The following is a 25,326-nucleotide window of genomic DNA, read 5'->3' on the forward strand; positions in this document are numbered from 1 at the left end:
AAGAATTATGAGCATGGCTCAAGGAATCCAACCTGGATGTGTCAGTAAGAAACAGGAAATAAATAGTGGCTCTAAAATAATTTAATCTGATATTTTCTCTTGGTACGAGAAAATCACTATCAATAAGGCTTCTCCTCACTTTTGAGGGTTTAAAATCATTGGCAACGTTCTTCTTAAAGAACCAAATTAAATTCATGTTTATCAACCACAACATTAAAAATATCTGCTAATAAGATGTCGGCCCTCCTCCTACAACCTAAATAGCTCTGACTTATTGGGGGGATAAACCACAACACCTCCAGGGTGTCCTGAAGTTTCAAATGATGGAAAGCTAACACCAGATCCACTGGGTCTTTTGAGTGGTTGGACTAGGACTTCAAGGATCAGGTCTTCTTCTTGAGTCTAATTGGGATGGAGGTTGTTGTTTTGAGGCTGGAGGTTAGGTCAAAATGTTGGCATTGTTGGTGTTGTGATCTTCAGTTATCAGCTATCTTTGGGGAATACTGCTGCTATCACCAGGGGCACTTGGTCTGAGGTGGGCTGTATATGTCAAAATAATATCCATGAATGCTAAGACCAAGGTTTTAAGGGGAGAATGTTGCAGTTGTAGTTTATTAAACTCTACAGAAAAGATTAGGAAATTATGAGGAAATAAGAACCTCATACATAAACCTTTACAAACAGTTAAAAAAAAAATCTATAAGTTGTATTTTAGAGTCTAAAAGTAATGCATGGTTAAATAGTGTTGCTTGGCATAATTTAAAACTCCCAGTGCCAAAGTACGACAGTGTCTGGAGTCAATTTCATTTAGAAGCCCCATCCCAAACACAGCCAGTATCCAGTGCAACAGCGTAAGAGTGTAAACATTCAAAAGTGTCCCCTGAGTCCTATCCCAGAATCAGTTTTACCCACTTAGCATTCCAACGGAAACCTTTTAAATCACGCTGAACATCTGAACTTGGATCTGTCCTCAGGGGTACTTTTTGATTAAAAGATCAAATTAACTGAGCCCATAAAAGCAGAGAGAGGAAGAGGCGCCGACAGTATGGCTCTCTGAATTTATGGAAGCGCATGACCTTAACTGACTTGTGACCCTGGATCCATTCTCTCAGCAACTGGTCTCGTCCAATGGATGTCCAGTCAGGGTCCTGCTCACTCAATCTGATTGGTGATTCGATGTGCCTTTGGCTTATTGCTTGTGAATGAACCTTATTTTCTTGTTAAATCTGTAGGATGTCTGACTCAGAACAGTTTATGTAGATTGTGTACTGTACCTCAGAACAGTTGAAGTGATTTTAGAATAGTTGTTGAAAAAATAACTCATTAACAGTTGCACTTTTCTTTAAAAAAAAAAAAGGAAAAAATGTTAATTAGACTCTGAGAAAGAAATCCATGTTCTTTTGAAGTGTGAGAGCACACTGATTTAATGTGTGAGTGCTGTCACCTGAAGTCAAGGTGATCACTGGGCCAATTAACGCTTGTGTTTAATGGGACAACACAAATACTGTACAGACTGATGTGTTCCTCACTTTCTCTTTTTCCCCTTCCGATGCAGAGTTGCCTCCTGATGGTAAGAGAAATGAATATGTTAGCGTTTCTATAAAGCATATCAACTGACAAGCAAACACCTTACAAAGGTTACATCAATTTACTTGCAAAAGAAACAAGTGAGTAGATAAAAGAGCAGCTCATTTTTTATTGCCACGATAAGACTGTACAGCTTCAGCTTATGTTCTGTCGGGGTGGCAGATGATTGCAGAGAGTCAACAGTAATATGATGTCTTCAGGGGTGATCTGAGGAGTTTCTATATTCCCTGTGGGCCAGCCTGCTCCTTGGTCGCCTGTCATTTGTCAGAGGGTCCCAAATGGCTTATGCAGTGTAACAACAAAGGCATAATGCAAACAAGCTGCCTTGTGGAGAGACTGTTGCTCAGTTTCAGCACTAAATAACCGTGCAAAGACAGAATTTAGTGGGTTGAGGCTTTGTGTCCTTGAACTAAATTTCTGAATGTTCCCAAATGACTTTCAAATAGGCACTTAAGAAGATGATTTGGGGGTTTGCTTGGTCGCCTGGTTGCCTTTATTTATCTAAAATCTATGTGCTGTGCCCAGATAACATTTTCTTGTTTTAATTCATACTTTAGTTACTCTCTCCATTCCACTCCCATCACAGATCATCTTCCAGGGGAGGGTCCTCAGCTGTCTGAGCTGACTGGTCTGTTTGTGCTGAGGCCGGAGAGTGTTACAGCAACAAAAGGTCTGGCAAAAATGAGTGGCCATAAAAACTGAGTTATATCTGAAATGAGAGGAATGGCCACTTAGTGCTAAATTCCAGTTGTTACACACACAGTTTAATTAATTACTGCATTTAATCTTTGTGCTTGGCAGGCAAGGACATCACGTTTGTGGCTAAAGTGGACTCCTCAAACCTGATAAAGAGACCGGTCATGAAATGGCTGAAGGGGAAGTGGCTTGACCTGGGTAGCAAAGCTGGAAAGCACCTTCAGTTTAAAGAGTCTTATGACAGAAACACCAAGGTACACATTTATTCTCTCTGTTTTAAATATAACCTTTGTGAATGCATTAATAAAGAGCCAGTAATATCAACAGGACCATAGCCTCATGAATATTATAGCAAATCTTTCAGTTGGTTGGCTGACCACTTTGTTGTAGACCAAAATATCTGAGTATGTTATGATATTTCGCGCAGCACTATGGACAGAAATATTGGGCTACGTAAACGTTACACCATGGAAACTCATGCCATGAGACTTCCATCGCACAGTTTTGGTACTGATATTAATGCCAGAGGAGATTTGGAACTTGGCTATTATTATTGAGTCAGCAGAGCCGTGTTGACTGTTACGTACTATGTGACTCATCATTTGGTGACCCTGCTCAGTAACTTTACACAGTCTGCCATTTAATGGCTGAGTTGCTGTGGTTCCTAAATGCTTCCACTTTGCAATAATACCACTTACAGCTCTCAGGGAATATGTAGGAGGGAAGAAATGTCTGGACCCAACTTCTTGCAATGGTGGCAGTTCAGTAAGCTATACAGACAACGCATACTTTCACAAATGTTTCTAATGACATACTGCGTGGCTGTGTGTTTCATTTCATACACAACTGGAACTGAAAACATGTATATTAAAAAAATTAAAAAGAGGAGGTCGGGCAGACGGGGGGGAATAAAAGGATAGACTACAAACAGAAATGCAAAATGTATCTCCAACTGATGCACCTGTAAGAGACAAAAACAAAACAACAAAAAACATACATACACTACCTGGAACACAAAAATGAGAAAAATACATATATAAAAATACATATATATATATATATATGAACAATCTTCTTATAGTGTGTGGGAAAGAGAGAGTGTGTGAGTGTGTGTGTGGGCAGCGCCCGCTGTCCCCAAGACTGGACTGGATTGTGCAGATGAGTCCCAAGACTTGAGGCACAAACAGTTACCAACTATTCACTAAGTGGTTGTGAAACTGAAGCGTCAGATGCAAAATGGAAACAGAGAAGTTAAAGTTGCACCTTTTGAAACATGTTGGTTTCAGTGGTAAGGCACAACTTTTATTTTGACAGTCAAAGATCTCCTTTTACAGTATGTATTGCATTTTTGCAAAATTCACTATCACTCAGTGGTTAGTTTGCAATTGTTTGCAGAGCAGTCACTGTTCTGTGAAAACTATGGTTGACAGCAATCTGCTACAAACCAAAACAATGACAAGGAGGTTTTTGGTGAAACGCCCTTTTTTCAATGTAGCTACAGCCAACAACCTTCAGCAAGCAGTTGCCAACAGGTTGGCGAATACATGTTTTTCCTTAGTGACCTGCATTGTAAGTTTCAGGCATAAAATGTGAAAGTGCTAATGGCTAAATATCAGTTTTTAAATATCCTGACTGCATGCATGTCAGCCTGCTCATTGCTTTGTCTCAGACTCTTGGTGGTTTTAAAAAAAATGGGATAAAACTTTGTGTAAAACTGACGGTTTTAATGAAAGATCCAAACTTTGTAACTGAATACAGCTCAGCTGTTTATACTGATCAACTGAGTGGTAGCAAATAGTAATGCGCTTCAATATTTATTCACTTTTTGAATCCCGTGAAACCACATTTATTCCACCACGGCACAAAAAGCTTCTCGTTTAAAACATGTTGAATCTGTTGGATTATACTACTGTAAATAAAGGCATGAAGGCATGCCTGTGCAAAATCCTGCCAACATTAATACCACATTGCAGTAATGAACAACTGAAAATAAAACTTGCAATTAATAGATTTTACGCTTTCCAGATCACACCCACAAAGTTTTGTTTCTTTCAGTCAATATTTGTAAAACACACAAAAATCATCAGCATACAAGCTGGTAGAAATAATCTGGTTTTAGCCCTTTGATTTCTTACCATTTAATGTTACTTCTTCCCAGACATCTTTGTGTAGAAAATGGAGGAAAAGATGAACACGTAATCAAAGTCCAGTGAGTGACTAGCTAACTGAGCAACATTTCAAGGTGTCAGTGTCACCCTTTATCCAAACTCCGAGCACGTGTCGGTCAGCACGGCCGGCTTATACATGCGTGCACATTTGAGCTTTTGCATTTGGGTGTTCATTTAATTGTGTGTGTTCCTAGCATATCATCCCCTCTCTCTCTCTGTCAGATCTACACTTACGAGATGAGCATCATCAAAGTAGTGGATGGAGACGCAGGTGGCTACCGCTGCGAGGTCACCTCCAAAGACAAGTGCGACAGCTGCACATTCGAAGTCTCTGTGCAGGGTAGGTCTGGAGACAGACACTTAATCACATTATTGTCATCTTCCATTCGGCGTATCCACCATTACTATGTAACTAGCTTTGTCAGGCAATAACTCAGTGAGTGCGATACACATTAGGTCCTATCATTTAGTGGCCTAGCGAGGTCATCAGTCCATTATTCCTTTGTTGCTCAAGCCCGCTGAGTAATGAATTAACCTAGCTGAGCTCTCACCAGCCTTTCTCCTTCTGTCTGGTTTCAGCTGCACAAGAGGACCAGCAGGACAACATCTTGGAGGCATTTAAGCGATCGTGAGTGTCAGTGTCGGCGTGGGTCTACTCTACATGTCACCCATCACACTGTCTCGCATATGCTCCTCTGTAGATCGCTGCCTCTGGGCATCTGTCAGTCTCAACCAGCGTCTCTGCCCGTGTGCCTGTCTATCCCTCAGTTGTAGTCGACTTTGTACGAGTCACTCAGTCTGCCATCTCTCTCTTTCTGTCACGTCTCAGTGCATCTGCTGCCTTGGTGTTTTGCTTCACCTGGACTCCCTCGTGGTTTAGGATCTTATGTATTTCGTCACATGTCTCAGTAACAGTCTCAGAAGGGAGTATTTCTTTTTCTGTGTGTGTGTAACCGTTTCTCTCGCTGTCTATTTCCGTCTCTGCTCCTGGCCTGTGTGAAGTTGGTCTATGCTAATGTGCGAATGTGTAGTTTTCTTTATTTTTAAAAAAATGAGATTTCAGCTGTTCTCAGCCTGTAAATTGTACATATGTACACGTGCCTTGTGCTGGTAAATCAGCTGACACCTTTGCACTGATACCTTGAGTTGCCCTTTTTGTAATCTGTGATCAAAAATATAATTTCCCTCCCTCATTAGAGCATGAGCAAAAACGGGCAGGTAAGATGAAAAAGGCAACATGCAAAAAGACAGCATCATATTGTGGTTTAGACAGGATGTCGGTGTGCTTATTTGCAGAGTGCTGATAGGAGGGAACTAGAGGGTGAAGGAGAGAGAAGGTTAGTGAGATAAATGAAAAGTGAATAGTTGGTTAAAACTCAAATATGCTGCTGGAAGAAAACAGCGTATGAGTGCGTTAAACAACTTGTTATGTTGAAGTCTTGCAGCTTCTGTAAAATAAGAATAGAGGATCCTGTTTCCCATAGGAGGATCGTTTGTGCTTCTCTCATTAACACAAGGTCTGCATGCATTAAGAATCACAATCCTGTTCTCTTAATTTCTGGAGTTTTATTAACACCAGATTTTTGTGTCTGCCTGAATTAGCACAAGCTCCTCGTTGTGTGCCCCAGGCACATCAGGCTATTTTTTCTTTGTGTTGTGTCTTCACTGACTGGTCGGCCAGCTGAGAGGGCTTCAAAGAGAAACAGAAAATACACACTGTATGTTTACACAGCAGTGTTTCACCAGCATTTTAAAGCATTTCTAGGTAGAATTCTCATTATACCACTATGTTTATTCTTATCAGTGAAATGCGTACGGGCATATCTGCATTTGTTAGATAGTATGCCATGACACTACTGCACAGAGATGAAGGTCAAAATAACAGATTCAGCCAACGTGTAAAGATGCACCACACATCTAAATTCAAAGAATTCCTCTGACATTGGATTTTATTTTGATTTATTTCTTAGTGGGCCGCGATAGGTTGTGATAACGGATCTCATTACTGCACGCTAAATCAAGGAAAAATAAAATACTGTTGTTACTAGCTGTGGAGGTGAAATGTCTACACATAATGTGTTTTTATAAATATACTGTAAATAAAAGATGGTTCTAGCGACCATCGCTCTGGTTTGTGGACTACAGTTTTAGAGCTTAGCGGTAGCACGTAGGCACGTTGGTTGTTACAGTGCATCTGTTATCTTTCTTTATTTTAGAACAAGTTTAAAACAAAATCTACTTACCCGAAAAACCGAGCAAGCATCTTCTCAGAATATATTTTAGTACAAATTAACCAAACAAGCTAATGGTCCATTTTAAACCGAACACACTAAATGCATAGAATAGCACCACTATATCTTTTTGACTATAAATTATGTCCTTTTTGCAAAATGAGCATCACCCTTTAATAGATAATACTTTAACCAGCAATTGAGATTAACTAAACAGGAAAATATTCACTGAACTACATCTGAATAGGCTCATTTTCTCATAGGTTTTTCTACATTACAAGTTGTGTTTGAAACCAGAGAAGTTCCCTTCAGCTGCCATCAAAAAGAATGCACGATAATGAAGCTTCACTGTGGCTTCAGTCTTTTATCTTTTTTATACCGTCTATTAATGCTCAGCACTACTTTTTCATTCATAATTTGAATTTATAGTATGAATCACTGTTTGCCATACCGCACAATAATATGCATTTTATACATTAACAGGTATCATTAATCGTTCTTTGCTCTTATTCCACATGCTCAAATACTGAAGCAGAGGTCTTCACCTCTGTTTTCGTCTAAACTTTCAGTCTAGTTTTTCACATAACTTTTGTGTAGAGAGAAGCTCTCTGAAGTGCTCAAGCAGATTGAGATTCTGCATTTGCTGTGACCACAGCACCGCAGACATCGCTTTCACTCTCATTGTTTTTATCATTCGGTGGTCATGTGTGCCTGGTGATCGACGATATTACCACCCAGCGAGAATTTACCACCATTAGGATGGCAAGGATAACACGGATGGATGTTATCCTTGGATGAACTGTTCATCCATAGGACGAGCATTATCACTCAGAATGGTTCTGAATTTACTGGCATTTATCTTGCTCTCTGAGGGGTTCAATGAGCCCCAACAATGCCAGGAAAACACACTCCACGCTGTAAAGGAGCTGCCAAAACCATTCACGGTGGAAAACAAGCAGCACTCGATCCTGTAGACATTTATTGGTGTGTGCCACACACAGTGCTTGTCACCTTGTTGAGCACGAGACAGCGACTGATTATGCCACAGCACATGACATATTCACCATCACTTTATACTTGCAAATGTGCATCTGAAGGGTAATAAAGGGTTTTATGCATGGTTACAGATGCATAATTCCCCCTACTTGTATTCAACAAAATATTTTGCATGTGACTGTCGCTTTTTGAGTATCTTCTTCCTTTCACTATGCTTATGTCTCATTCTTACATATACTGTCTTTAACCACATCATGACCAAAGATAATCAGATTACTTTTGTCAAGTAGTGAGTAAAGTAAGGGATTACTATTGCAAAAAAGTAATTTGATTACTGTTACTTTCCTGTAAGCACGCTGCCTTACTGCGTGTCTCATGACACTGATGTGCGAGCGTGCGACATCCGTGGCAGCAACAGACGTGTTTAGATCAACAATGGATAATATGGAATGTGGGAGAGAGTACGACCATGCAGCGTTTAAAGCTTGAAAGTACTTACATTACTTTGAGTTTGATTCTGTAAAAAGTGACAAAAACATTAGCGTCCACTGTACACTCTGTGTGGGAAGAAAACTTCTTTCTACAGCGAAAAATTAAACGTTGCGCCTGGCACGCTGCCACGGGAATGTGAAATTCAGAGAGAAATCCCCGGATTCCCCCACTGACATGACCTGCTAAACAGATGAAAATAGACTTAAGAGCAACAGGACTTAGTGCTGCTGAATCTTTGATTTTGTTTATTTTCTGCTGTGTTTTACTTGCATCAGTTTGAAAGAGTGACTGTAAACACAAAACATTCTTTTATTTTATAAGCTGGAATATGCAGAAAATAGGTTTAAATGTTAAACAAAGGCTGTTGCATATAATTTAATTTTTGCTTAATGCAGTGTGCATAAAGTTAAAGATTAAAGCCCATAAAACAAGTTTTTAAAAGAGAGTTTTTTTAATTCAATTTTATAAGAGAAAAAATAGAATCGGGCTGAAAGGTCTATTATTTTATTACGTATTCAGGTTGAGAATCATGTTTTTAAAAAAGGCACTAAGTAATAAGTAACTAATTACTTTTGAAATTAAGTAATCAGTACAGTAACAGGATTACTTTCTTGGAGAAGTAATTAGTAATTAGTAACTAATTACTATTTTCAAGTAACTTGACCAACACTGATCATGACTTAGCCACACTCCAGAACATGCACAATCTGACTGTAATTATTGAGTGCAGTTAACATAGCCATGGTCATACATTAACTCAGAACAATCAGGGTAAATTGTTCAGGGTAAAATCAGGTGAGAACATTGCCCAAAGTTGCCCTTTTGTCAACCACATCTTGTCAACCACAACTGTTAAGCACAGTCTGGCATTAAGGGACCTTAAGATACAAAAGAGTTCATAGAATAAGGGAGCCAAGAGCTACATGGAGTTCTGTACAATCTGCCTTCCTTTTACAACCAGAGATGTTGCCCCCTGCTGGCCATGCGAAAGAATGCAGATTTAACAGACTGGTTTCACTTTACATTTCCGATTCCCTCCGGAGGCTTTGCATTCAGTCAGGCTGCTTCTGTAAATATCAATTTTGATCTTAATGACTTGTCTGACTGATTCACTCCACTGTCTTGTGGTACAAATTGGTACTACACAAAAGTACAGCCTAGTCATACTATTGTGCTTTAAAAAACACTTAGGTGGTTTGCACAGTCATAGCTTTTTTTTCATGCTCAAATTGTATTGATAGCTAAATAACTTTTTAAAATTTGGAATTCTGAAACACAGAATTTGCAATAAGTAACTTTAATGTTTTTCCAAATCTGCTGGACATCTGTGATATGTCACATGGTCCTCTGTTTGTGGTTTTTGTGTACTTCAGAGACCTAACAGATCTTTCTGCTCGAGTCTTATATAAACAGACTTTTATTTTATTACATGATGCTTGTCTGTTATGATTCTTCTGTCAGTCAAATTTAGGGCATGATCAGAGCTTATGATTCACTCTATGTTCTCACTGCCCCTATTTTTTGCATCATTCTCAATGCAGGATGGTAAAATGGTAAGTGTTAACCACAGGCACAAATTTATTAGTTTACTGTTCGACCATCTTCAGTATTATTGTGTTTTAGAATGTCCTATGTGTAATATGGAATAAAAAATGATATATTATTAAATATACATACATTATTTATGTCTTTTTTGCCACCTAATTTACAAATAATGTAAATAGCACAGGATAAAAAGAAATAAATAATAATCCCAGAATTGAATTTCTTTTAATTCCAGTGGAGATGCAGATGAGGATGCTGGAGAGCTAGACTTCAGCGCACTGCTCAAGAAAAGGCAAGATAATTTACATTTTCAGAGAAGCATCTTCCATCTTCATGTGTCTTAAACTTGGTTTGCACTTACTATCTCATTCCCAATCAATCTTAAACACCACCAGGCAGAAGAAGGAGAGGAAGGAGGAACCAGAAGTAGATGTATGGGAAATCCTAAAGAACGCTAAGCCCTGTGACTATGAGAAGATTGCCTTTCAATATGGCATCACAGACCTGAGGGGTATGCTGAAGAGGCTGAAGAAGATGAAGGCTGAGTCCAAAAAGAGTGATGGTAAGGGACTGGGGTTACGAGGCAAAAGCAGAGTTTGTGCTTTGAATGAGATAGCAGGCAGCAGGCTGTAAATACCAGCAGCATATAAAGGCCAGCATTTTAAGGAGGAGCAGTTTTATTGCTGGGACGACAGGTGGAATATGTGTTAGCATATGCCTGATGGTGGTTGGCACTTAGGTATTATTTGGCCCTTAAAGCCTTTGTCTTTACAGCTTTCCTGAAGAAGCTGGATCCAGCGTACTCAGTGGACAAGGGCCAGAAGATCCATCTCACAGTGGAAGTGGCTGACCCCGACGTCCCAGTCAAATGGTTCAAAAATGGACAGGAAATCAAACCATCGGCTAAGTGAGCAACTATCCTGCATTTGTGCCAGTTTCTGTATTTACACTCACATTTCTGTCATCTACGGTTGTGTGAAGAAGAAAGTTTTCATAGGAGTCTGTAGTGAAAAACTAAGTACACCCTTTCTGCCGCATATCAGCGGCATATCAGGACAAACTTCTCATATCAACTGTCAACATGGTGATGATTAGGGCTTGTTTTGCAGCCACAGGACCTGAGCACCTTTTAGTTTTTGAGTCAACCATGAAGTTTTCCGTATACTAAAGCATTTCAGAATTGAGTGCGAAGACATCTGTCTGACAGCTAAAGTTGGGTCATTCAGCAGGACAAGGACTGCACCAAACTGAAGCAACACTGTAAAGAAAAGTGGACCAAAATAATGATGTGAGAGGCAGATGAAGTGATATAGAACATGCATACTTCAGGTTTTTGCTGTTTAATACATTTCTACAAGCTAATTATGGGGTGTACTTAGTTTTTTAAGGGACTACACAGAGTCTTGTGAAAACACATAACTGTGGCAATTGTAAGTGTAACTCTAACTCACATCTAACTCAGAAAAGTGCTGTGTGCAATTCAACACCATGTCTTAGGATAGACCTGTTATGGTTCTGTCTTCATCCTCCAGGTCTCGTGTTGTATCTGATGTTGCTCCTTGTCTGTTGACGCTGGTTTCACTAATATGGCTGAGCATCTAGAATGACTTACTGCTCCCGTAGCAGGATAACTGGTTTTAGGGCAATCCACCATTTCGGTGATGACTTTCCCAAGAAGACAAACGTTTGACAGTATGACGACAGTTAAGGTCAGCCCTATGCACATAAACAAACTCATGGGCAGATGAATATGCTAGTGCTTAGATCAGCTGGCAGGATGTCCCAGATTTAGAGTTCTCATTTCCCTGCATCTCAACAGAGGTTAAGAGTGCAAAGTTTGCATTACAGCCACAATAGTCACTTTAAGGGGAGATGCAACATCTATAAATAAAACATAATTGTCCTTTAAATAGCTTAGCTTAGCTTGATTGCTCTCATTATGTCACTAACATTATAACAATAACAACTTGACCAACTGGAGAAACTACAAGAGTTGCAGAGTACATTTCAAGCAGTTCAGCAAGCACATCCTTCCTCAAGCAAAACACAGTGCAGGGAATGTAAATGGTTAATTCACAATCCTTTAGCTCTGACTGGGATGTCTGACAGAATACATATGTTACTTTTTGAGCCTCTTTAGCCTGCTGAGCTTTATCCAGTGTCTGCGTCGCTCTCCCCTGTGCTCTTTTCCCTCCTTCTTCAAAGGCTACTTGTGGTCTTTTATTGAAGAGGCTACAGCTGTTTCAAGTGCTATATTTTCAATAGCTCCACCATCTGCTATTTCACGAATCTTCATGCTGTTACTGGAAAGTAAGGCAGCCCTCTTCCTGTTATGATTAAGACAGTTACATCGGGAGAAGCGACTTTTATTTTGGCCTGAGCAGAGTCTCCCTGGAGGTCTCTCCAGGCTGTGGGCTGTGACCATTCAGCTCTAACAAATCAAATGTTTTAGGTTAGTGACTAAAAGCCATTGGGATCAGGGTATTACTTGTACAACCCTGCTCTTTTTTTTTGTTGCTTTATTTCACTCCTACTACTGCTGCGGATAAAGCATAAAACCAAAACCAAGCCAAAAATTCATTTGACATAATACATAAAAAAAGAGATTATCTTATTATGGGCAGCTGAGATTCAGCATTTTACCACTCAGTGTTAAAAACCCATAGAAAATAAATTTAATTTTGTTTTGTGTTTTCCTTCACTGATAGCAGCTTAATACATTGTTTATTCGGTACAAAAAAAAGTGGTTTTTCTTGAAGGCTGAGTTGTCTTTTTGTATCATTTAATTTACCAAAGCCTCAGAGATGAGGAAAAAATGACATACTGATTCAATTTAGTGTATCTGCACTTCGTTAATTTACTCTTCTATTAAAAAATACCTAAATTTAAGATTGTAGTACGCTGTATATGACATAATGATACCTCCAGGAACTAATGTCGTGGAATAACAGACATTTACTGAAAGTCTGTTCACAGGTGTTGGGGAATAAAGTATGAAAAGACGTCTGTAGCTACAGAGGCAGTTGTGAAGTATGGATAAATAACACATCAGTGAAAGACCACCCGTGATGCTAGTTGAGTCAGCTGGAGCTGCAGAGTTAAACAGAGTTAGGTGCATTGTGGGTAACATGGGCACAGAAGTTCTGAAAACAAACTGTATTTTAAAGATGGATGTACCTACAATTATGTGGCTCGTTAGATTGTGTACTTGCAATTTAAAGTTTCATCTGTCATCAGTTGAGGACAATATCTGGACAGTGCATCGGTGCAAAGTGCATCTATTGTATGTATGGATGCATTGTACAGTCGTGTATACCTGCTAGTTATTAGAATAACATACAAGTACAAGGATTTTACTCAAAATAACTAAAACACAGACTTATTGGGCTGTAGAATTAATTACACTATAAGTCATGCTAGTTGTCTGATGTTTTCTTTAAAAATGTTCCTCTCAACCACCATTGAGAGGTCCAATTCAGATGACCCCATATGTGTAAGATTTTGCAGTAGCAAAAATAAAGAACTCTCTTTTAAGAGAAGAAAACCTCAGATTGAGACAACCACCTGCTGTGACTGGTTGGATGAAGGGAAAGAGAAGAGAGTAAAAGAGAGCATAAAGAGATTATGCCAAAACATTCATTATGGGAGCGAGAAGGCAAATGCTCGAGCCTACAGCGCCATAACTGAATGATAGTTCAGAGTCACCTGATCCAGCACTAACTATAAGCTTTATCAAAAAGGGAAGTTTTAAACTCAATCCTAAAGGTAGAAAGGGTTCATGGTTCCTGAATCAAAATGGAGAGCTAGAGAAGGGGAGGTGCCGGATACCTGAAGGCTCTGCCTCCCATTACAGGAGACAGTATTGGTGTAAACAAAACACAGGCGCATGTAACAACAGGTGACAAGAATCATGGAATCAGGGGAGAATAGACAGGAAGCAAACACAAGACAGAGTAAGGACGAAAGAGTAACTTTCAAAATAAAACAGAAAACAATAAAGACTACACAGAGATAAAAACTAACTTAACAAGGGAACAAAGATGTACCAAGGCAAAAATGTGGAATAACAGAAATGGAGGTACAAAAAGAAACAATGGGGGTTTATTACGACCTCTACTACTGATTATAATAATAGACATAAATCAGAAGATAACACAAACGTAAAACACATCGCTGGAGTAAACTTAAAGGAAATAAAGAAACTAAACACTCAGTGATAACAGAACTAAGACTCACATTATACGCTGCTCAAAAAAACAAGCAGAGGGGCTTATTAATCAGTTTCAGCTACTTTGGCAATAATGAAATTAACAACAGCTGTAGTAGAGGGGCAACAATGAGAAAACCCTCAAAACAGTCATTGTTTTACACGTGGAGGCCGCTGACATTTTTCCCCTCACGGTTTTTTCACTAGTTTTGCATTTGACTGGGGTCAGCGTCACTGCTAGTGGTAGTACTATTCCTCGGCATGACAAGTTTGGTGGTGGATCAGTGATGTTCTGGGGAGGCATATCCATGGAGGATCCTGGAGGATGAAGGACTTTATACCACTGACTGGCCCCCACTCTTCCCTGACCCAAATCTAAGAAAACACCCCTGGGACATTGTGTTTTAATCCATCAGACAGCACCGGATTGGGGCTGAGACTGTCCAGGAGCTCGGTGATGCCCTGGTCCAGATTTGGGAGGAGATCCCCCAGGACACCATCTGTTGTCTCATTAGGAGCATTCCCCAACAGTGTCAGGCATGCATACAAGCAAGGGGAGCATACAGACTACTGAGTTACATTTGGTGTTGCTTCATAAAAGTCTGATGGGATATTGTTGTCACCTTGCCGAGTGGGCGGGCAGGCTGGCGGTGCGGACATGCAAGCTTGTGAATGCGAGAATTCAAGAATGAAGTGACGTAGCGGTTTGAAATTAATACTGCAGTTGCAGCTACTAAAAATCTCAGATGAGTTTGGATCTCAGTGACCTCCACCTCAAGGTCAGAGGTCAGGGGTCAGGTTTTGTGAAACTGCTGTGAGGGGTAGAAATCGCAGCCGCCAGTATTTTTCACTTTGATTTTTTGGGTACTTTTAAATTCAGCCCTCTGTCACGTGATAATTTTTATTTCAAATGATGTGGGATGCTTTTATTCCTAACACGCCACTCAGTGTTCCGAGCAGTATACTAGAATAATAAAGAAATCCATGACATGTTTACATAAATGAAATCAAAATGTAATACATTTTAATCCTGAGCACTCTGTTTCTAACATTTCTGCTTAACTGTTAGCCTTACAATATGTACTTATTCAGTATTCAAATTACACCTACTGTTAATGGACCTTGAGTGGTCTGATGATGTGAATGCTTGCAGCTTGTAACCATGGGAATCTTTCTCATCACTGCCTCATCGCTGCGTGTGATGACACTGTGGCATTACTGTAGCTCTCTGATGTTTGGCACCATATTTTCACAGCAAGCTCAACGCATGTGTGTGGGAGCATATATTAAATGTGTGCATTCTTTGTCTCGATCTGTAACTTTGAGTCACTCTGTTGTCTTTAGGCCCTGTTCGCCTGACTGTGGTTGGATTTGCTGAAAGCACTTAATCATTATTCTCTCTCGCTCTCTCTCCCTTTCTTTGTCTCTCACTTCATTTCTTCTTTATCCGACTCGTATAATCTTCCCCCGCCATCCCTCTGCGTCCAGGTATGTGTTTGAGAGCGTGGGCAACAAGCGGACACTCACTATCAATAAGTGCAACCTGTCGGATGACGCAGCATACGAGTGCGTGGTCGGGGAGGAGAAGTGCTTCACGGAGGTTTTTGTCAAAGGTATATGAGTCACTGTCTTTGGAGGAATCCTTTCAGGAGGGAGCGGTTTTTCTGCTTGGTTTAGCAAATGCTGTCATTTGAGTGTTGAGAGGCCTGACAGCTCTGTTCCCTTCTTGTCATCTGTGTATTTCAATGCTTTTATGCCACGCAGTAACATGCTGCGCTCTGTTGTCTGCTCACTCATTTTTAATGGGTACGTGGCGAGTGAAATTTTCATGCTTTGTTTATTGTCATGTATCATTGTCGCCGTGCTGTTTGTATTAATGTGCTGACATATTTATCCGAGTTTGACTGATATGTGTGTTTTTGAAGGACAATTTGAATACGGATCAATGGTAATAGTAAAATTGCTAAGCAGATTTGGTGTATGATAGCTCTGTATTCAGGGTTTTTGAAAGGAGCGCTTGCATTTTGTGTATTCTTGTAACACATTATATTATTCTAGATCTATGTCATTTTCGGTATTAATTGGGCTTATTTGATCGACTAAATGCATGCCACTTCAGTGTACATTTTAATGGATGTAACTCAGTCTAATGCTTTTATATTAATCCCATACTTTACTCTCTTACATCATCAGAGCCATAAAAATGTGTAAGCTCTGTAACCTCTCCCAGGCAGCTACAGTGTGTCTATGTGCCCGCTGATGAGTGTTGTTATATTTATATATATATAAATATATCACTCATGTGGCTGTCTGTAAACAACTACATCAGTACCTTTTGTCACTGATTCCTCCTGGCACAAGTCAGGCCAGAGGTGGGCTCACCACACGACAGCTTGTCTAAACCAGCGGTCTCAGTACTTTAAAGTAGACGCAAATTACTTAAGCAAAAGCTCAGCTTACTGTACATATTTATCATTTCCTAGTTTGTCTTGATCGAAAATGACTCCTAAAGGTGTGCTCAGACAGGAAGCATTTTCAGCTCCATCAAACCAGGTCAAAATCTGCGCATTTTACTGACTGTAGAGGTGATTTCTGTAAGCTGGCTACCAAATAACAGTTTGAGATGTGCTCACCAGAAACCCATTTTCTCTGTTGATTTGCTTTAGTTTCATATATTTTTCCTCCGAGCTCTTTAATGAATGATGATGAAATAACACTAGATTCTTAAAGAGAAATCTCATGCTTATTTCCATCTTCAAATTCATATTCTGAATACTATACTACAGTACAATATACTATTTTGGCCTTTATAGTATCTTTATTGTAAAGATGCATCAATTTAGATTGTCTTGGCCGATTCCAATTTCCAGTTTTTTCAATATTTTTCTTTTCTCTCTTTCCTTCTAAGAACTGTCAGTATATACAAGCAAAAATGAACTTTTCAGATATCACCCAATCAAAGAAAAGTAGCCAATCAGGGACCAGCTGGAACATTTTAGATAAAACAAGGTATTAGATTAAGTTAATAAATATCTTTTATTTTATACTTTATTTATCCCATATTTGTTTGTTACAGCATAATAATGATAATAAATATTAATAATACAGGCTTGCATAAATACATGGACTAACAAAATGATAACATAAAGGGATACGAGATAAACAGACATAAAAAAACAGTTGTAAATGAACCTTGTGATTATTTATTAAACACTAAACAGATTATGTAACTGAAAAAAACCCCTTAAAGCTAGATTAAATATTATTTTTCTTGTCCTAACTGAAACATGTATAGCTCGCTCAGTTGCCTTTTCAGCTACTTCACTGAATGGACGGATTCATGGTAAACTATTGATTACATGAAATTGTATCTACATCTACATTTCTATTGCATCCAGTGTCTTCCTTTTAGAGTTTCTGGGAGCCTCCAAACATGTTACGGTTATTCGATGTCAGAGTACAAATCACATATTGCTTTTTCCAGACTTGAAGGTACGGCCACTATTACAAACCTACTGGGCTATTTCAGTGTCATACTCTTCTAGCTGTGTCTGTGTATTCCAGAGAGAAATATATTCCTCAGTTTTTATGTGGACAATTGCACAAAAAAACATCAAATTCATTTCACAAAAGTTTTGTGATGCCTGCAGTCAGATTTTTACATACTTCTGTGGTGCTGTGAGTGTAGTTCAGAGAGTTCGCGGGCACACCAGCTAAGGGGAGAGAGAATTGAAACGTCCAGAGGGGGACTGGAGGCCGACGGTGACAAATAGCTGAGGCTAGCAGAGCATCAAGCATCACACCATGTGGTTACACAATGTGACTCCCACCACCTCAGGAGACTTGAGGTGCCTTCCACCTCCGCAAGACGGGTGTGTTTGGTGGCTTTGGATAAGGACTTCAGGAACATACTATGCTGTTATTCAAATGCGAAAGAGCGTTTACACATGTTTTGTGTGCTATCCTATTTTTCTGCTAACAGGTACTAAAGTAGGGTATCTACCATTTAAAAAGAAGAAAATAATGCTAAAAAACCTGACCTACAGGTACATCTATACAGTATTATGTCATAATTAATATCTTTTAATGATAGATTCTTATTGCTGTTGATATCGTAGAAAAGCATTAGTCACTCTCCTCAAGTCCTGCTTCCTTGCAGATGTGTTTATTTGCCACACTTATTTTACTCTCCATTCGTATTTTTGTACTCCGGTGATTTAGATATGTCCAGTTTCCAGTTGGTGATTTACATAAAATAGCGTATCTCTTTAATGACTCACTTCCCATCTGCTGTTTGACTCAAAGCTATTTGTTTTCAGAACCTCCGATCACCATCACCAAGCTGCTGGATGATGTTCATACTGTGGTGGGTGAGAGGGTGGAGTTTGAAGTGGAAGTGTCTGAGGAAGGCGCTAACGTCATATGGTGAGCTAATTTACCCTTCGGTTCATTTTGAGTTTGAAATTCATCAATGTGCTACTCAGCTAATAAAACTCTCTGTATAAACAGTCCAATGAGACAATAAGTTTCAAGGCCTCATAAAGCAATGCTGACGAAGCTCGCATAGTGAAACTTTTAATTTTTACAAGCTAACATAAAAGATACTGACTAATAGTGTGTAACTGAGATTTCTGGATAAGGACACACCGACAGAGTCATGGCAAAAGGACAGATGTCAGTTCCTAAGACTTTACATTTTAAAATGAAATACTGTAAATACAGCGTGATATGAACAACAGCACATGACACATTACAACATATTATGATCTATTTCTCGAAAACTAAAATGCAAAATCCAAAATGCATTGTGTGAAAAACAAAGCACACCCAGTGATTCAGTTCCTCTTAATGTTTGCAGCAGTAACTTGAAGTAGTCGTTTTCTGTACGACTTTATCAGGCTTTCACATCACTGAGTTTTGGCTCACTTTACAATGTTACTTGAGTTCATTGAGGTTCATTGAGTTTATTGACAGCACAGCATTTCAATCAGGTGTTCTGTCTTCTGTCCTGTCTTAGTTTTTCAAGCATTGTTTCTGCAGGTCGGCTTAAGTTTGATTATATAAATGATGACAAAGTGTAATGTGTCATGTTTTGCTGTTGTACTGAGGTTGTATTTATCTAATTTTAAAACCTACTAAGCAATAGGTGTACTTTCTTTCTACTATGACTGTACATTGGCTCACTGCCATCCGCAAATAAGACACTGTTTAGCAAAGGCAATGGTGGAGATTGATCTGTTCTGTCACTTCAGTATCGTAATGGTTTATTATTTAAAGATGGTGTGATAAAAAGCTTTAAAATAAAGATTGGTAAAAGGTGTAATGAATAACAAAACCAAAACCATTATTAGTAAGTATCTATCAATAAGCTCAACCAAATTGTTATATGAAACATTGCTATTAGCTAAACATTTTGGAATTGCCTCTGATATTGTTGTCTAATAATCTTCTCCACAAAAAAGAATCTATTTGGGTAACTTTTATTGTTGTACATGAAACAAAAGCATGTGTGCAAACAACAAAAGCCAGACAGTTTCTAGGCAAAATCTACAAAGATAATGCTTCATGTTTTTCGAGTTTTTGTTTTTTTGTTGTTATAATACACAGCAATCAAAACTGTCTGAGAAATTAGGGGAAGCCTAGATGGGCTGTTAACTGGGACACTGTCTTCCTTGTTTCCTTCTTGTCTGCACTTTTTTGGTCGTTCCACTCAGAGGTTTTTAGAGAGACAAACTAAAAGATATGAGTATGATTGCATGCATTTTTTTCTTTGCTACACACACATTTTTTGTGGTACAAATATTACAAAAAATCCTCACCTACTACACAATTTTGTCCCAAAGCCTTTGGACTCCTGAAGGATCTCACTAACTACAACACTGCCAACATCTCAAGTATCAGTCCCTTTTCTCGCTTTCCTGTGCTAAAGTATCTCTGATGTATATATATGTGTGTTTTCTTCACAGGATGAAAGATGGAGTGGAGTTGAATAGAGACACTGCAGGTTCAAAGTACAGGTTAAAGAAAGATGGGAAGAGGCATATTTTGATCATAAATGAAGCCACTAAAGAGGATATTGGAACGTACTACGTCTATACCAACGGTGGGGAGTCAAAGGCAGAGCTGGAGGTTGAAGGTATTTGTCCTCCAGTCCACCAAACTTGCTATCCAGGCTAACCGGGCTTATTAAAAACAAACGGGGAGCATGAAAAGCAAATAACAACATGATCATATATTATTGCAATTAAAAATTAAACATTACATGATAAATATTAATGTTCTTAAATGGCAAACGTACAAAGGCCATGAAATCTGCGCTGCCGTTTAAAGTTTACAGACATATATTTCCAGTATGACTCCTCAGTTAGAAACAAACTTCAGCACATGTTGATGTTTTCCATCCTGACAAGCATGAAAAGCAACAAATTAGTCATTACTCATGTCATCATTAATTTTATTTCATTAATCCCTTGTATCAGTTGTATCACACTATTCGTCATACTAATTTGGTTTTACACCTCCAAAATTGATATCAGGCTTCAGATATCAGGCACTTACACGCTGTGAGTCAAACGAGTCCCATAAATTGATTATAGTGTGAGAAAATCTCTGTCCTTCCTCCTCAGATGAAGGATAGAAATACAGAGAAAAGATAGTATAGTTATAGTAACTGTGAATTATGTGGCTGATATAAACAAAGTAGTGGCTAAAACCAGCATGGCTAAAGCCCACGAGGTAATGAAGGAATGCTGGATAATAGTTTTCCTCTCAGAGACTGCACATACCAGAGGGGCATAGCCATAGTGTTGCCCGTGTCACCGTCCAGTAATGTGAATAATGCTCAGATCTACTGTGAAGAAAGAGATGAGCGTGAAAGCAAAGCTGTTGATTACACCAGCTGATCTACATTCCTACCATTCACTTGTGGCTGCAAGCTATAGTCAGTAAGTGTAAGAATCAAATTGCGGATATAAGAAAATGAGCTTCTTCTGTACTGTTTCTGGGACCTTCCAGGTCATCCAGAATTCAGAACTGCTACTCTCCATAGTGGTGGTTAGGGAATCCGAGTAGGATGGGTTCTTTCAGATAAAAGATGAACAGAAAAGGGGGTTTGGGGTGTCTCTGAAATGGTTTACAAAATGTATGTATGGATTAGTTGTACTAAAACGAATGCATAAAAGGAAAATGGCTAAAGACACGTTTTTGCGATCATGCTTATTCCTGCGGTGCAAGAGGCAGCTTAACATAGGAGTCTGTGGAGACTGACTCAGTTTTAGTGCAAGCCTCAAGTGCTCATTCACAGAACTGCAGTTTTGACATTTGTGCAATGGTTTAATTTGGTTGTGTAGGTCACTGCTTGGTTTGTAGCAATGCCAGCATAGGTATATAGTAGAGAGTTTTTTTCTTTTAAAGAAAAAACGGGGGAGGAAGCAATTCCTCCAAATCCAACGTTACTTTATAAATACTTGGTAATAATTAGGTTTCTAATGGGTAGTTAATGTAACTCAACACTAAGATTAGCAATGGGAACACACAACTAAAATCCAGGAAGTTGAAATACTTCAGCACAAAACTGTAACATTGTATTTGCACTCATTTTTCATGGATACACTTAATTAATTAGGCTTTTTTTATTAATTAAACTTTTGATTGATCTTTGTGGTGCAGATAAGGAGCTGGAGGTTCTACAGAACATAGCCGACCTGACAGTGAAGGCATCTGAGCAAGCTGTATTCAAGTGTGAGGTGTCTGATGAAAAGGTGACTGGAAAATGGTTCAAGGATGGTGTCGAAGTTGAGGCCAGCGATCGCATCAAAATTTCACACATTGGAAGGTATCGCTATCAGACTCCAGTGGCTTATTGTTTTGTTGTGATGAAACTGTTGTTTCCAGCTCGGCTACCTATCATGTACAGCTGCACACATTATGACAACAGCAAAAACGCACACACACACACCCAGGCTCACAAAATCATATAGCTATGACAATAAACAGTTTGCTACATGGCTTGGAAAACTATTACCAGAGGGCTTTCTTAGTTGTTTGACCCATTTTTTGGGGATAGGCTGCAATCTGTAAAGCTCTAACCTCTAAACACATACACACGCTCCCTCAAACACTCGCACATGCTTACACACAAACAACAAACAGACCCCAAGGGTCTGGGTTGTCTCTCAGTAAGCCCTCCATCAGAGCGGCCTACGGAAGGAGATATGCCAAGGCGACAGCGGTCACACAAATAAATAAATAAACACAAGGTGAAAGCCATTTAGTAGCTTTCTCACTCTGCGATATTGTCTCTTGAAGTATGTTGCTAGGGCAACTGTCCTTTGCATAAATGCAGGTCATAACAACTGCTGTCTCCTTGGTAACATCTGGCAACATGTCCCCAGGATCCACAAGCTGACGATCAATGACGTGAAGGCTTCAGACGCTGGAGATTATACCTTCGTCCCTGATGGCTACGCACTTTCTCTCTCAGCAAAACTGAACTTCCTGGGTGAGAGCGACGTAACAACCAAAATACCAAGCGGTTCTTCTGAATTCAACCTATACGTTGCCAATTTGAATCTTCTTCTGATCTGTTTAATTTTTGCCCACAGAGATAAAAATTGAATATGTTCCACGACAAGGTAGGTGCTTTTTTTTAAAGACAAAATTCATACTTTATACCGTCGTGTATGACAGTAAATGTTAGAGATATGTGAATGTGCTGACATCATTGTAGTTTTTGTGTAAAACTGGATGCCATTAGGTTTCCTTCAGCTGTGAATCTTCTGTCAATTAGAGGTCTAAAATATACCTAACATGAAATTTGGTTTAAAAGTGAAAGTAGACATCAAAATGTTGTGTCAACATCCATTATATTCAAGAACAAATTGTTTATTAAATTAAATAAAAATTGACTCTTAAATTATTGAGCTAATCAGCTCTTGAGAAAATATAGCGAATATCATATAAGATGCCAGTGTGTGACCCTCTGAACAGAGAAATGGTCAAATGTCCTTGTGCGCTTTTAAAAAATCAAATTGTTGATCATTTATTGTTAGTGTAACACTCTTTTTGATTGATGCTTAACAGTGCATTATGGTTAGTGGGACAGATTCTGTCTATGTCAGGTTTTCCTCCTTTCCCAGAAGCACATCAAGGATTTCATTTCAGTTTTTTAGCACAGACATTATTATATACTTTGGTAATACAAATAGACTGGGTGACAGTTATCTGGGCTATCTCTAGCCTTCATATAGTCATCAAAAAATATAATGTTTGTGTGCATGTTGTATTTTTCGTGTTATACAAACTCATCAACAGTTAGCTACAGAGGTTATGATTATATGAGAGCTACAGTTAGGCACAGAAATCAGTAACTGGCCTAAAATAAAGTTAATTCATACATAATTAGGGTAATACTTGCATTAAATATCCTTAAAGGTGCAATATGTAAGACTGCTAAACAAACCATCAGAAAAATAAATTAGCTGAAAAATATTGACAAACAATTAATGACAGTGTGTCTGCATGTTGTTTCCAGAGATGCCAAGCAAGCTCACATGATACCAAAATAGTGGTGTCCCATTGCACAAGGCCGCATTTGTACCTCAAAACGGGATAGTGAGTCTATGCTGTGTCCGCTTTGCTCTAATTTCAAAACAAGAAGAGAAAGAAGTAACTTTCTCTTCTTGTTTTGGAGAAGGAAGGTCATATATGATGACGAATGAGTCTGAACCTTACAGCAAATTTTTGATTTTGTCAGTCAATGAACAAATGAAAAATGCAACAAAGGCTGAAGATACTGGCGAGCATCCATATGTGCAGGGTTTGTTTGGAGCCTAGCTCTGGTTGCTGCGCTTATAATGCCCCTCCCAGAGCCATAAGAGGATTGGAGGGACTGAAAACCTGTCACTGAACTTAACAGTATTTACAGTTTTTCCTACTGATAAGGGAACTCTGTTATTGTTACCCATACTATGCCAAAATAATAAAGTAATAGGTAAACAATAACAATTAAAACACAGAAGCATTCTACTATAGCAACTTATATATATATATATATATATATATATATATATATATATATATATATATATATATATTTATCACTATGTCTAAAATGTTATAATTTTAGACATAGTGACAGATGTCTTATAGGCAGATTTACTTCAGCAGCATTTCTTGATCATAAAACTGAACAATACTGGTGAAATTGCACTTCCTTTTTTATTTAACCACACTCAGACTGATGCTTAGGTATGTCTGTAGTGCACTTTGTTCCACCTGCAACAACACCCTGGAGTTTACAGATGTACCCTGGAGTTCATTTATACGTCCCTGCAGAAAGGTGTGAAGTTAAATCACAACAAACTGCTTTTTAGCTGCTGTTAAGTTGCTCTTTGCTCTCTGTTTTATTCTCAAAATTGTGTGATCTTTTCATAAAATGCAACACAAAAGGGTCTTCTATGAAACAATTTAAAAATATATAATGAATTGAAGAATGTGAATGTTGAAAATGCTCACAGCTCTGGAAAGCCATCGAGTAGACAAAAGCCCCAACTTGCTTGTTTGGCTTTAGGCAGTATAGTATGATGCTGCTCCAAATGTAAAACCCCCAAATCCCTCTAGTGTTTTTTGCCAGAGTCCAAAAAGACCATATATAGAATAAAAAAACAGTAAATTTAGTCTTTGTGCCACCTTTGAGACACCTTAAATCTCAAATATAAAAAACAAAAAAAGAACCAACATCATTGTTCTAATCTAAATGGTCTCTTTCTTCCTGTCTTCTTCTGGTTACAATGAAAGATCCTCCCAAGATCTTCCTGGACACCGGTAGCTCCGGCGGCAAGAACAACATTACCGTGGTGGCTGGAAACAAACTTCGCCTTGACGTTCAGATCACAGGAGAGCCGGCCCCCACTGTGTGCTGGATGAAAGGAGACCAAGTGAGAAAGAATTGGCTCTCATCCTTCACCTCGCATCACACACGCGTCAGATATTTTATATGTTCTGCGTCAATCGGAGTACCTCGCCGTTAGTCATTAAACAGCACAAAAGAAGAATGAAACAACACTAGAGTGGGACGGTTGAATCACCTGTCTTTGTGGTGGCTGTCGTCATGCGACACCGTCCTCTTCAGCAATCTCCTTTTGTTCTCTCTCACTCTGTCCTGCCCTGTGTGGTAGGTGTTGTCCGAGGCTGAGGGACGGGTCCGCGTGGAGTCAGAGAAGAACGTGTGCAGCTTTGTAATAGAGGGGGCGGAGAAAGCGGACGAGGGCCAATACTCCATCACGGTGACTAACCCTGTCGGCGAGGACAAGGCGGATCTCTTTGTTAGGGTTGTGGGTCAGTGGCTGTTTCTTACTTTTGCCTTTTTCTTTCCTTGATCCCTTTCTATTACTTCTGTCTGACT

General features: G+C 39.1%; 1 protein-coding gene across 1 annotated transcript in view; it reads left to right on the forward strand.

The window, feature by feature from the left end:
- The window catches only part of mybpc2a (myosin binding protein Ca), a 66,854-nt gene that overhangs the window by 25,207 nt on the left and 16,321 nt on the right, over positions 1-25,326 (forward strand). Inside the window, exons 4-18 of the mRNA XM_039611363.1 lie at positions 2,174-2,257; positions 2,389-2,537; positions 4,674-4,791; positions 5,031-5,079; positions 9,951-10,007; positions 10,111-10,277; positions 10,490-10,622; positions 15,411-15,535; positions 18,242-18,347; positions 19,889-20,058; positions 21,591-21,756; positions 22,316-22,422; positions 22,526-22,555; positions 24,720-24,859; positions 25,100-25,259. Of these exons, the coding sequence (XP_039467297.1) occupies positions 2,174-2,257; positions 2,389-2,537; positions 4,674-4,791; positions 5,031-5,079; positions 9,951-10,007; positions 10,111-10,277; positions 10,490-10,622; positions 15,411-15,535; positions 18,242-18,347; positions 19,889-20,058; positions 21,591-21,756; positions 22,316-22,422; positions 22,526-22,555; positions 24,720-24,859; positions 25,100-25,259 (1,761 nt within the window). The remainder of the gene's footprint in view (positions 1-2,173; positions 2,258-2,388; positions 2,538-4,673; positions 4,792-5,030; positions 5,080-9,950; positions 10,008-10,110; positions 10,278-10,489; positions 10,623-15,410; positions 15,536-18,241; positions 18,348-19,888; positions 20,059-21,590; positions 21,757-22,315; positions 22,423-22,525; positions 22,556-24,719; positions 24,860-25,099; positions 25,260-25,326) is intronic.

This window comes from Oreochromis aureus, linkage group 4, assembly GCF_013358895.1.
Source record: "Oreochromis aureus strain Israel breed Guangdong linkage group 4, ZZ_aureus, whole genome shotgun sequence".
NCBI lineage: Eukaryota > Metazoa > Chordata > Actinopteri > Cichliformes > Cichlidae > Oreochromis > Oreochromis aureus.